We start from the raw sequence: 18211 nt of genomic DNA, 5'->3' as shown, positions 1-18211 counted from the left end.
GTGTGAGGGACCCCAAGCTGTCCCTTAGCAGCTGGTCAGAAGCATGGGGAGCATGGAAGTCAGGCTCCACCACCATATAAAAAGGCCACATTGGGGAACCTGCCCTGGATTCTGAGGGCAATGGGAAGCCACTGGGTAGATTCTGAACTCAAAGAGCCAAGACTATACATAAATTTTAAAAATTCTCTCTGTGGGGACACCTGGGTGGCTCAGTTGGTTGAGCATCCGACTCTTAATTTTGGCTCAGGTCATGATCTCGGGGACGTGGGATCCATGCTGGGCTTGGAGGTTGCCTGGGATTCTTTCTCTCTCATTGTCTGTCCCCCGACCTGAATTCTCTCTCCAAAGATCAGGTGGCAGTAAGATGGCATGGACAAGGCCAGAGGCCAGCAGGCGGGACAGAACCCCAAGGAGAGCTCCGGGGGGGGGGATGGTGGCTTATAAGGGGGCAGGAGAGGAGAGGGGATGGACTGAAGAGCTATTTCGGGGTACAATGACTGAGACTTGTTGATAGCTTTGTGTTCCGCAGAAAGCTGTGAACATAGTTCCAACCTAAAGTAAGTAAATTTGAGAGCTGGCGGGGGTGGGAGAGGTCTCCATTTAACAATAAAGCAAATACCATATTTCTTTTGGGGAAGAGACAAAGGTCAGAGGCATGAATCAAATGAAGGGGGAAAAAAAAGCCACCGCCACCCTGGAGAAAACAGCCTCCTCCACGGTCCCGTCGGAGTCAGGTGCCAGCATCTGCTTCTCGCAGATGTTATTTATGCTCTGCGATGATCTCAATTATAGATCTTCGTGGTCGGGATTGCTTCTGTCTCCAGATTAGTTTGTTTCCAGTGGAAACATTCCATGGGAATTAATTAGTAATTGGCTCCTAGAGAACAGGTGTCACCACAACCACCCCACACGTAGCCTTGCCCACCTGATCCGCGAGGTCTGATAAAACTGTGTGCCCAGAAACCTGCCTTCCAGTGGCCAACATCTGTGATGGGGACATGGGAGCCAGGGGAGCTTGCCAATTTAAAAATCATTGTCTTTGAGTTTTTAATTTAGAGAATTCTTTCAAATCTGTGGTCTAGTGTTCTTTCTATCAGCCCCGTAACTGGGACTATCATGCCCCTTTTTGGGGGGGGAGGCAAAGGAGGCCGCAAGGTAGGGTGATTTGCTCAAAATCACACAGCTAATCAGGTCGTGGAGGCAGGATTTGAAGACGGTCTACCTTGCCTCCAGAAGGCTTCCATGTTTTATTATAAGGTCTTAACCTACAGGTTAAGTGTGATAACCAGGTGTTATCTGAGATAGCCAAGGCTCCCAACGGAGGGAAACTGGGTGCAATGAGGTAAATGATTCTCTTGGGGTTCTAGATGGTGGGGCAATGGACAGAGAGGATGCTTGTCCATAAGGGCAACATCCAGAGATTCTGGAAGATTCTCTGTCTAAGGGAACTCTCCCGTGCCGCTGGTTCAGCCTGGCATGGGGTACCTCAGGGCTTCAGCTGGGACCTGAAATCCTGCCCCGTCTTACAAGCACTTCCGATCACACACACCTCTGCTCCGTAACACTCTGTGGCTCCCCATTGCCAAACCATTCCTGAGCCAGCTGCCAGCATCACCCTCCTTGCTCCTACCCCCACACACTTGATATTCCAGCAATACCTTGTCAGGAGGCATCACTCCCTTGTGTCCACGTGTTTCTGTCCCTCTATGCTCTGCTGTGTCCTCCTGCTAACCAACAATTCATTTCCACCTTTAAAGAGACAGCAGAAGCCGCCAGCCCCTCCCACACAGCTCCCATCCTCCTTAATTAACCACCCCTCCTCCCCTTCCCCTAGTAAGGAGCTTATCCGTCTGTTTGGCAAGAGTCTGCCCCTTGGTCTACCTCTTGCAGATTGGGAGCCCCCGGAGGGAAGGAACCCTATGGTCTCCTCCTTATCCCTGCAGCCTAGCCTCCGATCTGTCCCAGAGTGGGGACCATATCAGTATCTGCTGAATGCAAGTTGTTCTTTAACAGGTGTACTGAAATAATTCCCTCATTTCAATGCCCTGAGAGAGGAAACCTTTCTCTGGGTTCTCTGGCGCCACGGTTAGCGAGCTGTAAGGGGCCGCTGGGAGTGTTCACTGTTTCTGAAGACCCTTGCTGGCCCGACCCGCGGCAGCCCCCCACAGGGGCTGGGCCATCAAGGGAATGAAAACACTCCATTCAGAGAGGAAAAGTCTCCAGGAGGTCATGTTGCATGTCAAAGGCCACAAGACTAGCAAGTACCAGATAGGGTCCTCTGGACTCAGATTTAATCTATTTTAAAACAGCAGAATGAAGATTCGTCGCACTAGTATAAAACTCGCTGTCAGTTTTCCCATCTGCAAAATGGATATATTGCCACCAAACTTGAAAGGGAGTTTTGAGAGATAAACGGCTCACAATTCCCAAATGCTGGCCCCAAGATGAGCATCCGAATCCTCTGGTAGGATGGTTTAGGATTGTAGATGTCGGGTGCCAATCCAGATCCAGAAACTATAAATTTTTAAATGGTGCTTAAGTTATCTGACATACAGCCAAGTTTGGGAATCCTAAGACATCAAGGAAAAGCCTTGTACATAGTAGGTGCTCTGTTAACATAGTAGGTCCAAATGTTAACAGGACCCCGATTATACCTACACCAAGTTGCATGGGCATGGAACTATCGACATCTGCAGCTTTCAGGTATACACTGCTGGGTGCCCTTGGGTAAGTTACTCAACCTCTTAGAGACAGTTTCTTTATTGGTTAAATGGGTCAAAAATAGAAATACCCCCTCCTGCAGTGGTGAGGATTAGCTGACTACTACACCTACTGTTGCCATCAGAACATCCACAAGTCCCACAGCCTTCAAACCAGCCCCAAGTCTGTCCCTTCTAGCCAGCTCCCTCAGCACTTAACCCAGCCGACCATCTCCTCCAGCCTGGAAGGGTCAATTTTCTCCTAAAGGCACCAGCGTCCTCTCTCCGCACCCATTCTCTGCTCAGAAGAGTGAGCCTCTAAATCGTGAATCAGATTATGTCACTCTCTGCTCCAAACCTCCCAACAGCTTTGCACAACCCTTGGAATAAAATCCCCACCTGCTTCTCCTTCTTCCAGGGTGGCTTAGCTGACCATCCAGGCTACAAGAGATCCTTTGCAAGTCCCTATTCCAGAACCTTATTTCCTTTAATACCCATATGAAGGTGTGGGATGTTTCTACTTATTTGTATCATTGTTTGCTTGTCTTCTTTGCCATCAGATATAAGTTCTGGGATGCCTGAGTGGCTCAGTCAATGAAGCATCTGCCTTTGGCTCAGGTCATGATTGCAGGGTCCTGGGATCGAGCCCCATATCAGGCTCTTTGCTCAGCTGGGAGCCTGCTTCCCCTTCTCCCTCTCCCTGCTGCTCCCTCTGCTTGTGCGTGTGCTCATGCGCTCGCTCTCTCTCTCTTTCTCTCTCTCTGTCAAGTAAATAAATAAAATCTTTTTTAAAAAGATGTAAGTTTCACGAGGGAGGGTGTCTGTTTGACTAACCATTATATACCTGGATGGAGCCTATCACCTGACACACAGTAGGTGCCTCATTAAGTCATGAAGGAAGGAAGGAAGGAAGGAAGGAAGGAAAGAAAGAAGGAATAAAGGAATGTATGCATGAAGTTGCTCAGTGCCAGACCCAGAACTTGCAGCGCACTCAGCCCCAAAGTTAGCTCCCTCTCTCTTTCCCCTCCTGTCTGCTCTGTCCGCCTCTGTCCTCAGAGCCTTCAGGTAAAGGACAAATACCTTCCTGGGGAGAGGAAACAGAGTGATGCCCAATGTCATCACCGCTTTATTTGATTAGCTCTGACTCCGGCATCCGGAACACGCGTGCTGGGAGCCAAAGCAACTGTACCCTGACCTCTGGTCCACGCGATCCCATCCTTATAACGATTTCCATGACAACAGCAACAGAAAGCCAAGGCTGTGAATTCCCTTTGATAGGAGCCGGATGCAGAGATGGGGAAGAAGGACTTTCAGAAGAATGAAGCTCTTTGATTCAGCTGGAGGCGCCTTCATTAAATACCACTATTTTTCAAGAACACACATTTTAACCCTGCAGAGGGAGGTTTCTCATGAATACTTAAAAAAGGAAGAAGGAGGAACAAAACCATCATGGTTCCTTTTCAAGAACAATCACCTGGAGGGAGGGGGAGGCTGTGAGGCTGTGGTACTTGGAATATTTGCGGGGAGGCAGAAAAAGAAAAGGGGCTTGATGAATCCAAGAGGCCTGGCCCCTGACCAGGGACTCCAATATCTCTGCCCACGTGAGGCAAGTCAAAAGGCTAAGGGTCGGGGCGCCTGGGTGGCTCAGTGGGTTAAAGCCTTTGCCTTCGGCTCAGGTCGTGATCCCAAGGTCCTGGGATCGAGCCCCACATCGGGCTCTCTGCTCTGTAGGGAGCCTGCTTCCCCCTCTCTCTCTGCCTGCCTCTCTGCCTACTTGTGATCTCTGTCTGTCAAATAGATAAATAAATCTTAAAAAAAAAAAAAAGGCTAAGGGTCTTCCACCCACATGGACAGCCGATCAGACAGGCAAAAGAAACCTTAGATCCTACAATTAGAATTGTGAGCCCTGGATATGAATCCCAGCTCTGCCACTTAGCTGCTGTCGCTGCCTTGGGCATGTTGCTTTCCAGCTCTCAACAGGATTTCCCCATCTGTAAAATGGGCACATAGGAGAGGGAATGAGGATGGAGTGAGGGGACGCACGGAAGCCCAGGTGATTCTAGTTTTCTGACATGGTCATGAAGACAGCAGAGTGATCAACTGTCTGGGTTTGTCCAGGGCTTGCCCAGGACACGGGTACTTTCAGCCCTAAAACCAGGACCATCAAGGACAAGCCAAGATGGTTGGTCATCCTAGCAGTATGTGGCTGCTAAACAAAGGAAAATCAGAGAGTGAGGGAGACGGAAGAGCCCCTCACGTGAGCCTATGGGGTATTTGCTCCAAAAACCCTCCAGCCTGGTCTAGTCATGAGAAATGCTCCACACAAACCCAGACTGGGGGGGGGGGGCACTTTCAGGATACCCGGCCAGTATTTCTCAAAACTGTCAAGGTCATGAAAAGCAAGGTAGGACTGGGAAACTGTCGTAGACAGAGGAAACTGGGGAGACAGGACAAGCAGATACAGGGGCGTGCCCTGGGATGGATCCTGGAACAGGAAAATGAGCTAATGGAGAAACTCATGAAATCTGAATCAAACCTAGAATTTAGTTTAGGAAAAAAGGTGGAGGTAGAGTTTCTCCCATAGCCTATAAGTTCTGAAAACCTGAAACCTTTCATTTTACACACAGGAAATGGACACCAGAAACAGGAAGTGAAGAAGGCTCTATATTTAGTTTCTAGACTCTGCTGCCTCCCACTGCCTTCCCAAGAACCCGCGGACCCTCGTGAGCTCCAGAAGGAAGAGAGAAGCACTGGTTCTGGAGTCAGGGAATACAGGTTCAAGGCTGTTCAGGGAATACAGGTTCAAGCCTTCACTGGCTGTGTGCCCTTGGGCAAACCTTTCACCCTCTCTGTTCCTTTGTTTCCTCATTAGGGGAATGAGCCCACTGAATTCAACAGACAGGCATTTATTCAGTATTTATTACACACTGCGGACTGAACAGGCATCACTGACACGCATAAAGCATAGTCTTGCTATCAGGAAGTATAGTTTTGCCTTAGAGTCCAAAAACTACAGGTAACCCATCAGAGCTTCTGGGCTAGTCTCTGTGAAGATACACAGGCACAGCCATGTGGAAGGGCTGAGGTCACGTGAGAGAAGGCCAGAGGAGGAGGAGGAAGGGGGGCAACACTCGGAGAAAGTGAGGTGCTGAAGGCAGCAGGAAATGCCTTCCGTTGCCCCACACCTGGCTTGGGCACACATGGTTTCATCTGCAGGAGGCATGGGTTAGAGGTAACACCAAATGCATGGGCACAGTGTCCCCCAGTGGGGCTCTGTGCTTCCCTGCATTGTTTCTAGCTTCCTGTGGAGACAGGTAGCAAGTCCTCAGTCCCCACTCTAGGACCTCGCTCCCCAAGTCCCCCCACACCACTGTGGGTTCTGACCCACTCACATCTCTCAACACCGGCCACCTTGGGCCATGCTGTCTGCACTTGGCACAGCCCCAGCCCATCCCACCTCCTGAGGTCCTTGGTGTCTGCCTGGCCTCACCGCTCATCTGCTTCCCGTCCTCCTCTGAAGCAGCCGGGAAGGGTGGAGCCCTGAGTTCGAATCCTTGCTCTGGCACTTTCTAGCTGTGTGACCTTGGACGGGTCTCCTCCCCTCTTTGCCACCTCCTATGGGGAAAGGAGATGCTCTCTGGAGAACTCTATGGGCCACCCAGTATAGCCTAAGTGGGACATGGTGGGTGTTCCAGAAGGTGACAGCCAGAGATCAACATCATTACCATTCTAATCAATGCTGTTGGTGGTGCCGGTTGTTTGAGCTCTTGCTTTAATAGCACGATGACTGGTTGTTTCCTATGCAGCCTAGGCAGCTCCACATACATGCACACACAGACACACACGCACACACGCACGTTCGCGCAGTGCACCCAGCCATTCTGCTCCAGGACTCTGATCTGCCCACGTCCTTGAGATGCATTCTGCCTCAGCCCTGAGGAAGGGTACCGGACTCAACAGTCATTTACATACTGCCTCCTCCTAAACTACCACCTCCGTGTGACCTGCCCAGCCCCTCAGTGTCCCCCATCTCCATGCAGGTCTGTGAATGTTGGTGTTGCGGCCACACCAAGAGCCATCATCTCCCCTGGCCGGCTGCAGCATCCTCCCAAGCCTGGCCCTAAGGGGCCCCCATGACCCCTACCTGGCTGTGCACTTTCTCTAGCTCCTCTTTGCTGACTGAAGTCTTGCTGTCCTCCATGTTCCCCAGAAGAAGCTGCACATCTGACAAGAGCGCATGAGTCCTCTTGAGGTCCCTCCGAAGACGTTTCTCCACGTCAAAGTCTCGATGGCCGATCTGGAAGCCAAGGGAAGGCTCTTGTGAGCTAAGACTGCAGAGCAGTGGACAGGGTCCAAGTTATCCAGAACCAAGCTTCCCCTGGGTTCAAATCCTGCCTCTGCCTCTCACACCATGGGACATTGGACAATACCCTTCTCCTGCCCAAGCCTCAGTTCCCACATCTGCAAAATGGGAATGGCATCAAGCACACGGGGCTGCTATGGGGATTAAGCTGGTATTTAGCCGAATGCCTGACTCACAGTAAAGGCCCACAAATATGAGCTGGGCTCATCAATGTTTTCCCAGCCTGGAAGCGTCCAAAGTCACTGGGTCTCATCTTGGGCACCCAAGTCATCAGTATGGCTTCTTCTCGCCTTGTCAGAACCTACAGGTCAGGTGAGGCCCTCTGGTGACAGAAGTGAGGACAGCAGTTACCCTGCCAGGGCTGAGACTGGATAGGGCCAGAGAGCTCCTGAGGGGGTTTACCTGCCATTTCTGTGGGTGCTGCATCCCTGAGTCCCTGAGCTGTATAGTGCGGTACACTGTCCTACCCTGCATGTATGTTGCACCTCATTAAGTACTCAGTATTAAAAAAGAGCCAGGCTTCTTTTAGAGGTCTAAATCAAGTTTTTCTGTCCCTTGAACAGGTCTCCTTTGCCAGGTTAAGGCACAAGGTTATTTTCTGCAGAGGGGTGTTACCCCAAAGCGAGCACCTTCCTTCATCCAAAACCCTGGACGTGTAGACCCTTCAAGTGGGCAGCTGTCTCGTTGCTCCTGCAGAAGCCGCATCCTGGGTGCCAGGAGGGTGACAACTCCTAGGGGCTGAGATGAACAGAGGCAGGTGCAGGACCACCCAGAAGCCCGACACGGAGCAGTGACAGGCCGCCCTCTCCCCTGGAAATGACACTGATGCTAAAGCCCTGAGCATCTCCGAAACCCAGAAAGAGCCCCTCAAGAGACTGGAAGAAAAAGAGGGGGTAGTTTTCCAGAAAACGCAGTGTAGGTATGTCAGCCATGGGACCCAATTTCTATACACCTGGATACCCGCACCTCTCCAGAACCATCTCCTGGGATGGTCACAATGCCCCCGGAATATTCAGGAAGAAGGTGGGGTTTGGAACAGGGTGGCCCAGGTTTTAAACCCTGGCTCACCATTTGCTGGCAGTGGGTTGGATCGTGCCACCCCTCTGAACCCCATACTCCTCGTCTATAAAAATAAGGCAATAAATAAATAAACAAACTATCCTCCATGTTGAGATAAGACAAGGATCGGGCACGATAATGGATCAGAGAACACTTTGTATGCTGTCAAACGCTTTACAAATAAAGAGAATTATGAGTATTGTCTGATGACCTAGAATGCACTCCACTAGGTTTTACATTCCTATTTCTCTGCTTCCAGTTTTGAAATCTTTGAAAAATGAGTTGGTTCTTCAAATCCAGCCTCTTTGTCCTGAGGTGTGTTTCTTTGAGTTTTAAATACTGGTCTAATATGTGTGTGTGTGTGTATACATCTACACACACACACACACACACACACACACACACGCATGCACGCACGTAAAATATAATCTTACCTGCTGAGCTAAGATCAGAACTGGGCATTGTGCCCAGCCCTTTGTCACATGTTATTGCATTTAACTCCTGTGACAATCTCTTAAGGATGGACATTATTATTATTTTTACTGCCTTTATAAAAGCAGAAATAGCTTAGATTTACAGAGAACTTTCTAAGTGTCAGACACCACTCTAAACCCTTTACGGGAGGTAACACATTTGGTCCTCTTGAAGACTGTGTGATGTATGGTGTTGCTGTTCCCATTTTACAGGTGATGGAGCAGAAGACTGCAGAGGGACAAGTAATTGGCCCAAGACCCCACCTCTAGGAAGTGGCAGAGTTTGGGTAGGAATCCGACTATCCTGACCAGAAAGAGGTCATTTCAGTGAAATGGACGATAAAAGAGGTCAGTTTTGTTCTTTAATTTAAGGGAAGGTGTTGTGCAAGCACAGGGGATTGCCAGCCAGCTCAGGATCGGATGGGATCAGAAAGAGTCTTGGGTAAGCGGGAGCCCAGTGAGGTACGGGAAGTGCATTTCAAGAAGCCAGGCCAAGAGAAAAAATAGAAGGCTGAGAAAGTCTTGTTTCTCTGGTTCCAGTGATGAGGATGAGGGCATAAAACATGGAGGCGGGGCAGGTCGCAGAGCAAGAGAAGTTACCTGGGGCCAGCTCATGTCTTGTGACCTAGGTGGGATTCTTATGTAATGTCACAGGAAAATGGAGGCACAGCTGGCGAACTTGACATAGAGTAAGTGGTATACTTAAGGTGATGGTGTGGTTATGCAGCAAGGATTTGAACCTGGACAGCTCAGCCTTAAAATGCAAAGTTTCTAATCATTGCACCATAGTGCTTAGGGGAACATGAATCCTGATTCACTAATTTGAGCCCAGATTCTGCATTCAATCAGTGTACTCAGCATCTCTCCTATTTTTTGTCTGTTCTTTTTCTTTACACATCCCAGAGTATAAAGAGCGTTCATTCTCTGCGGGGCAGGTTGGCATCAGGGACATCCCTTGATGTTAGCATTGACCACAGCTCAGATACTATAACTGACTACCAGGAAGACCCTGAAAATACTGGCACCCTGTCTCCTTTGCAGAGGGATCTTTGCAAACAGAACTCACAATAAAAGTGTCAGACAAGTCACCCTCCCCTTCATAATGAATTGTTATAAGAGAAGAGGGCAAAAGAGAGAAAGAGAGAGAGAGAGCTCATTAGGTTAATGGGAAATAAATGTCATCTTGCAAGTTTGCATTCTGTAACACAAAGATTCAAATTTGGTTAAAGCTGGTGAATAATTAACTAATAAATCTAAATGATGTTTAGTGTTGTTGTGGGAAACTATATTCAAATCTCAGCTGTTTCACCATTTATCATAAAGCCAAATTGTCTGGGGCACTCGTTAAATGTCTGTTGTCAAGGATCTCTCTGAAAATTTTAAAAATACAATCTGGAAAGGCAGGCAGGGCTAAGCAACCACTTTCTAGATGAGGAGACTGAGACTGGAAGAGAGAATGGGGAATATTCTGAAAAAAATCAACATGTTCAACAAAGGGTTGATTCTAATTAACTGGACCTTAACCATTTTTAAGCAGCATAGTGCTTACAAATATAGGCTGTCAAATAATACAGACTCCATTTCAAATCTGCATGGGCTACTAATAAGCAATATGATCTTGAGCAATTTGCTTTAGCTTTTGAGCCTCAATTCTATCATTTATAAGAAGGAAATAATAATACCTTTCCCACAGAGTTGTAAAAATCAAATACAGTATGTTAGGAAACATGACAATTAAATAGGTATCTATGGGACCCCTGGGTGGCTCTGTTGGTTAAATATTTGACTTGGTTTCAGCTCGGGTCACGATCTCAGGGTTGTGGGATCAAGCCCCATGTTGGGCTCCATACTCAGCGCAGAGTTTTCTTGAAATTCTCTCTCTCTCTACCTCTGCTCCTCCCCTAGGTTGTGTTCTCTCTAATAACTAACTAACTAAATAAAATCTTTGATATTTTTTAAAAAACTTCAAAAGCAAGAGAGGAATAAAAGCAGCAGCAGAGAAAGGGGACAATAAGCCAACAAATATTCAATGCAAAATAAGAAAATAGAAATTATTTTATGTATATCAGTCATTCCAATAAATGTAAATGAATTATATTCTCCTATAAAAAGTCTGAGGCTAAAACACTGAATTAACAAACCATATTCACACACACACACACACACACACTTGGAAATGTTGGACATGAAAGAATTTTAAAAAGTCTTGCCAGGAGCTCCTGGGTGGCTCGGTGGGTTAAGTTCCTGCCTTTGGCTCAGGTCATGATCTCAGGGTTGGGAGATCAAGAACCATGATGGGGGGTCCCTGCTCGGGGGAAAGTCTGTTTCTCCCTCTGCCCCTTCCTCCTCTTATGCATCTATGCTCCCTCACTCTCCCAAATAAATCAATAAAATCTTTAAAAATAAATAAATAAATAAAGGTCTTGCAGCCAAACTAACTGCACCAAGACACCAAGCAAAATAAAATAAGGCAAAAATCATTCATGGAGAAAAGAGGGACTATATCACACTCAAAGGAACAATCTGCCAAGGAAATAAAACAATAATAAACTTAGCTTCACCTAAAAACATAATCTCAAAATATATACATGCCCCTGGAGAAACCCTTGCTCATGTGCCCAGTGAGACATACATAAAAATAGGCACAGCAGTTTTGTGTCTTAGAACAGAAACAACTAAATAAACACCAGCAGAAGAATGGGATTAAAAATAAAAAGAATATTTTGTAACAGTTAAAATGAATGAATTAGAGCTCCATGTATTAACATGGACCGGTCTCCAAACATGATACAGAAGGCAACAAAGGAAATTGCAGAATCATGTTACTGTATGTGTTTCAAGTTCAAATACTTATGCCGGGGAATCCCACGCTCCAATCACAGGATGATAGTCTCCTCTGGGAAGCAAGGAAGAAGGAAGAGGGAAGGAGTGGGAGCCATAGGAATGGAAACCAAGGAGCTTCTAACTGTTTTTGAAGTGTGTTTTCTTTCCTTAAAAATATCTGAATCTAATATAGCAAATTTTTAATTTATGGGAACTCTGGGTGCTTGGTACATAAGCGTCAGTTATATTATTCATTCTACTTTTCCATGTGCTTGGCAAATGTCTTAATAAAACATTAAAACTACCAAATGTGATAATTTATTTAAAGGTTCCAGCTTGGTGACTAACATAAAATTAGCATTTTATTCATTTCAAGTCACCTTCTGTTTCCACAAAAAATGTTTCATTTCAGCAACATCTATAAAAACCTTTCTGGATTACCTGCTTTGTTTCCTCCAGTGGACCATGCTGAACAGAATGCCTCTTTCGTCCAGCGATTGGCCGCTATTGTTCTAGAAGCAAATATTGGTCTGGGCTCTCTTTCATTAATTTTAAAGAAAGATCCCCAATAGTTCTCTACCCAATGGCCTGGTTTGCTTGGCTGAGACACTAGAAAATTCAGAGCAGGAAGATGACAAAGCTTTCCTGTGGATTCCTTCAGCTTCCAACCCTGACACTCGATGCTACAGTGGTCCTGCTCTAGGATTCACTCGCTTAATCGATTAAAAAAATTCAGGGGCACCTGGGTGGCTCAGTTGGTTAAGCACCTGCCTTTGGCTCAGGTTATGATCCCAGGGTTCTGGGATCGAGCACCGAGTCAGGCTCCTCACTCAGTGGGGAGCCTGCTTCTCCCTTCCTGTTCCCCCTGTTTGTGCTGTCTCTCTCTCTCTCTCTCTCTCTCTCTCTCTCTCAATGCCAAACAAATAAATAAAATATTTTAAAAAATCCATAATGAGCACCTATGTCTAAGTCCTAGTTTGAAGAGGGGCCCACATTCCTCTGTGCCTAGCAGGAGTAACTCTGCTGATAGACAGCGAGATCATTGCTAATTAAACAACTGTGTATGCCCATTAAGAAAAGACCTTAAAACACATTCCTGTGATACTTTAAAATAAATCACAGAAGCCACAGGCATCTCTCTCCGGTGTTGGGGTTTTATGAAGCGGCAGCTCAGGCAGGGCAATGGAGGGCGATGGAGGAGTGATTCCTCCCACCTGGGAAATCAGGAGCTGGCGCTAGGCTCTGCTGTCTGCTGGTTGCTTTATTTACAGCTGTAGTTTTTTGTTATTGTTGTTGTTGTTGTTGTTTTGCAAAGGGGGAGGTTGATTTTTGTGCTCAAAGGACATTCGGTCATGGCTATAGACATTTCTGGTTGTCACAATGAAAGGGGGACGGTATGCTGCTGGCATTTAGTAGAAGGAGGCCAGAGATGCTGTTCAGCATCCCAGGGAGCATGAGACCGCCTCCCTACAACAAAGGATGGTGTGGTATGAAATGTCCACAGTGCCACAGTTGAGAACCTTGGGATACGGCCATGGCAACCTTCCCACAGGTCTCTGCCCTCTAGAAACTCAGAGTGGTTCACTAGCTCACCCAAAGCCATGTAGACAGAAGGGGCCCCAGCTAGGGTCTCAAGCCCCATTTGCTTGACTCTGAGCCTGGCTGCCTCTAGCAACAGTCTTGTTCTCACAGCTGTGAACATAGTTGCCATTCACATTCACCCCCTTAAAGCAAGGGCTGCCTACCTTCCCTTCCTCCCCGACAGCTGCTGAAGGCAAGGTGATTTCGTCTGTTCCCTCTGGCTTGGCCTACTCTATTTATTCTCCCGGTCCTTCCAAGAACGCTGCTGTGTGTGGACCCCAGAAGGTCTCCTTTGAAGAGCCAGTGAGGGTGGACAGGGCTGGAATCGATGGTCCAGAGGACACTTGGAGGAGCAGGTGGAGGCTGGCTGAACCGACTGGCCTCTGGCTCTTCCTGAAGACTTACGGGACTGTCCTCCCTCCTCCAACCCATCTCTCTGAACAAGGCCTGGAGGCAGGGAGTGTTCTCTCAAACACCTGCTGGTGCTTCCCTCTTACCTGATCACAGAGGGTTCCAATCAAGCCTTCCAAATCCTGCTTCTCATGTAGGACCATCTGCTTCTCCTCGTACTCTTGCTCCAGCTGCATTTCCAGCTGGCGGAGCTGCAGGCACAAAAGGCAGACACAGACATAGGAGAAATGAGGTCCATCCAGACAAAGCCCACAAGACAGGGAGATTATCTGGAGGAGGGGGGAATGTGAAATTTGCAGCCTCTTTCCACAAAGGACATCCTAGCGGTTAGGAGGGGGTGTCTCTGTCAGAGAGCTCAGGAGCCTAAAATCTTGTGAGCCCGACAGCTATGGGGAGAGCTGGCCAGTGATGGCAAGCCACCTGCCACTCACCTTGAAGCCCTCAGCCCCAGTTCTCCACCCATTCTCCAACAGTTGTTTCCTTCCTACGCCATGACCTTGCTTGGATATTTGCAAATCTTGGCACTCTGACTTTTTAAGGCTTTGGGCAACATTATACCCAACATATTAAAATGTAGCCACCATTTTTATCAAATAAACTGTGGATCCATTAAAAAAAAAGAAGAAGTTTGCATTTGCCATTACTTGGTGTTGTGGATTACATGTTCAGATCTCTCCCAAATTCCTATGTTGAAATTCTAACCCCTGTGTAGTATTATCTGAAGACGCAGGCTTTGGGAGATAACTGGGTTTAGGTGAGGTCCGGAGGGTAGAGGCCCCGTGCTGGGATCAGGGCCCTTAAAAGAAGAGATCACAGAGAGCTTGCTTCTTATGTCTCTCTCCACCACCGGAGGACACAGCAAGAAGTCAGGTGTGTCTCCTGGGTATTTACCCCAAAGATACAGATGTAGTGAAAAGAAGGGCCATCTGTACCCCAATGTTTATAGCAGCAATGGCCACGGTCGCCAAACTGTGGAAAGAACCAAGATGCCCTTCAACAGACGAATGGATAAGGAAGATGTGGTCCATATACACTATGGAGTATTATGCCTCCATCAGAAAGGACGAATATCCAACTTTTGTAGCAACATGGACGGGACTGGAAGAGATTATGCTGAGTGAAATAAGTAAAGCAGAGAGAGTCAATTATCATATGGTTTCACTTATTTGTGGAGCATAACATATAGCATGGAGGACATGGGGAGTTAGAGAAGAGAAGGGAATTGGGGGAAATTGGAAGGGGAGGTGAACCATGAGAGACTATGGACTCTGAAAAACAATCTGAGGGGATTGAAGTGGTGGGGGGGGCGGTGGGAGGTTGGGGAACCAGGTGGTGGGTATTATAGAGGGCACGGATTGCATGGAGCACTGGATGTGGTGAAAAAATAATGAATACTGTTATGCCGAAAATTAAATAAAAAATAAATTAAAAAAAAAAAAAAGTCAGGTGTGTGCAAGCCAGGAGGGGGGCCCTCACCAGATGCCCAATCTGATGACACCTTGATCTTGGACTTCCCAAACTCCAGAATGGTGAGAAATGAATGTTTGCCATTTCAGCCCCTGGTCTGTGATACCTGGTTAGAGCAGTCCAAACAGACTAAGACATTTGGCTCCAGGCAACTCCTTTCATGGCTCTGATTTCTCTCATCACTCAGCAAAGGCAGATGTTCCCCCCTAAAGTGAATATCCGACCATAACCACTTTGCATACTCTCTTCCCTGCCAGCCTCTCTCCTGTATGCTGCCTGGCCCACCCTTTCGTCCTCCCTTTCCATGCTGTATCAATGACCCTATTGCCCAGAGGGGCAAACTGAGTCTGAGCGACGATCTGAAACCCCTTCTCCTAAGTCGGTTGCCGCCAAAAGCAGTTAGCATTGTATCTCTTGACCCTGGCTCTTTTTGCCACCCCAGAGAGGCATCCCAAATCCCACCCAGGCCACTAAAACAATTGATTTCCTGCCACGGCGAGAGACAGATGGAGCAGAGCAGCCGCTAGATGAAGTTCACGTGAATGTCTGCCGTCAGGAGAAAGTACCTTTCTCTGACCTTGCTCTCTCCCTTTATAAATCTGTCCACGGAAAAGCCTTGGGGGGCCCTGGGTCACATCTCCACCTCATCGGGGCCTCAGCTCAAGGCACTCATGCTTTGAGGCACTTTTAGAATGCACCAGCAGTTGTGCAACCTTCACACGAGGGCATGGGGCAGGGACGGAGGACTTCCATCTCCTGACCCATGGAGAGCAAACAAGCTAGTAATTGATGGCCACTTATGTAGAAAGCAAGTCCATTTCAAAACTTTAAGAGTGAGAGACACAAGGCCCTCTGTTTGTATCTGCTTTTAGAGTGCAGCCTGGCAAAGCTAAAACACATTTTGAAAAATAAACAAAATAATAAAAACTCTGTATCCAGCCAGGCAAAGCTTTCTGGAATGTGTTCTGCAGGACATCTCCCCATGGCATTCACAAGCATGATGGGTATGTAGGTGGAGGAAAGTTCATGCTAGGAGTGTGGGACCACGGGGCTAACAGTTCTTTGGTGCAAGACTTATCAGAGCCTTTGGCAAATTCATGTGCAGGAAGAGCTCAAGGATGTAGCATTGCCCAAGGCTGACTTCTATCAATGCTTCCTAAAATGGCCTTCCATGGTCCAAACATTTGCAAAAGAAAAAAAAATTAAATCTATCATTTTTAGTAAGAGACTGGGCTTTGGAGTGAGACAGACCTAAGCTTCAAGTCCTAGCTTGGCTACTTCCTGGCTGGGTAACTTTGGGCCACTGGCTTCACCATTCTGAACTCTGGTTTCCTCATCTGTGAACCAGGACCATAAACCTCGCAGTGTTCTTCAGGGATGCAAAGAAGCTGATGGACATCAAGAACCCAGCTGGGTGCACCGAGCCCACGGGGTGCTCCAAGAATCCCATTCATTTCTCCCAGATATGTGAGAACAGAAAAAAAGCTGAAACTGGCCCTTCGATGCAAACTCCCAGCACTTTATAATTTACAATAACTCCCAACACTTTACAGTTTACAAACCACTACCAGTTCTTTTAGCTTATCTTCACAATAGCAGAGGAAGGCAGAACATTTTCTATCATTGTCCCATGGCTCAGATGAGAAAACAGAGCCTCAGGGAGGTTCTAGAGACTTAACTCAGGGATGCACAGATCTGGATGAGTCTATAATTGTTGACCCTTTCTTTCCAAGGATAGGGTACTATAGCAGTCAGATCTGCTTGAGGATATGCTCAGTGAGACCCCCATCTCCTGCCGAGGTTAAGATAATCACCGAGATGTCCTTCAGTCTGCCCAGGAGGATGCCCAGCTGTAGGCTCTGTAGGGTGCCAAGGCTGCATGCCCTCCTTCTCTTGGATGGATGAATCAAACCCAGGAGCCAGGGAACCACCAGGCTGGCTCACTAGCTCTTCTGAAGGGCCCACTGCCCAGAAATCCTCTATTACTTTTAAGTTTCCAGAAAACAAGGATTCCATTTACCAAAGTATGCATTGTTTCCCCATCTGAGATCTCCCTGAATCTTCACTGTGACCCTGCCCTTAGTCACACTATCTTATCTTAAGGATGAGAACAGTGAAGCTCTTTAGCAAGGTTATGTGGTTCCTCCAATGCCTTACACTTGGGCGTTGATGACCTTGGGACCTGACCCAAGCATGACTTGACCCCATGATTCCAATTAAAGTAGCAGCATGGGCTTTTTCATGTGTCTTATACATTGGCTCTGAGTGACCGGCACTGGATACAGAGCAAGGAATCAAGGGCTAGCCTGGAATTCAGTAGCAGTTAAGGTTTTTAAATCACTTTCCCAAGATGGCACAGTTGTTAAGGTGGAAGGGCAGAAATCCAAAACAAGAGTCTGAGAATTCCAACACCCAGGCCCTCAAGCCCTACAGTCTAGAGGTCTCCCCAAACAGACCGCCAAGGGAGCCAATCATAGGAGTCAGCTTTGAGAAATGCTCCTCTGCCCCTTCTTGGAGATCCAACTGCAGACCAGACGATGAAGGACCTGGAGGGATCCCCAGCGAGAAAGCCTGTTTGCTGTGCCATAACCCACAGATTTCCAACCACTCCACTAAAAAGATTCATCTTCTATTCACATCAGTCAATGCATCTGTAAGGATGTTTATCTCAGCACTGGTTAGAGTAACAGAAAATCTGAAAATCCTCAATGCCCAACCATGGGAGACTTGTTGAACAGATGACAGCATGGACCCACGGTGGACTGCTTCTAAAGCTCTTCAGTATGTAAGTGAGATCTGTGTTTGCCGACATGGAAAGAGGCCCAGGACACACCGCTGAGTGAAAATAGCAGGCTTCAAGAAAGCATGACCCCATTTAGGGAAAACGATATCTCAATAAATATGTATGTGTGTGTGTACAGTGACAGAGAGCTATGAAATGACTTTTAAAATAGTAATAATGATGGTTTCTAGGTGGTACAATTGCAAGGATTTATTGCTTTCTTACCCACGGTTTGAAATGTCTGTCGGAGCTTGGGTGAAGTGTAGGAAATGATTTGCAAAGGAAATAGCCAGAAGAAACTAGTCCCCTCCTTGAAACCTCTAAGTCCTTAAGTCCTTACCCAAGGTATAAAGTCACATGGTATTATGGGCTTTTGGCAGAAATCTTGGGGTGATGATGCTTGACAGTTCCAGAGACTTCTGGAAGTTCTAGAACCATATTAAAGATACGTACTTCTGCTCTAGCACCCCTGACAGTGAAGGTCTTAAGTGGTTGCAGGAATGGTCTATCCCCAGGCCCTAGAATCCACCCCTCCCCCCGACCCCACTCGAAG

At 47.4% G+C, this 18211-nt stretch overlaps 1 protein-coding gene across 1 annotated transcript in view; it reads right to left on the bottom strand.

Annotated features, from left to right (window-relative positions):
- Positions 1 to 18211, bottom strand: part of MYO18B (myosin XVIIIB) — a 250800-nt gene that overhangs the window by 90175 nt on the left and 142414 nt on the right. Inside the window, exons 33-34 of the mRNA XM_059409906.1 lie at positions 13496 to 13600; positions 6844 to 6996 (exon numbers count right to left, since the gene is read on the bottom strand). Coding sequence (XP_059265889.1) covers positions 6844 to 6996; positions 13496 to 13600 — 258 coding nt within the window. The remainder of the gene's footprint in view (positions 1 to 6843; positions 6997 to 13495; positions 13601 to 18211) is intronic.

This window comes from Mustela nigripes, chromosome 8, assembly GCF_022355385.1.
Source record: "Mustela nigripes isolate SB6536 chromosome 8, MUSNIG.SB6536, whole genome shotgun sequence".
Taxonomy (NCBI): domain Eukaryota; kingdom Metazoa; phylum Chordata; class Mammalia; order Carnivora; family Mustelidae; genus Mustela; species Mustela nigripes.
Note: the sequence above shows the minus strand (reverse complement) of the source record. Positions and strands in the feature narration are given on the sequence as shown.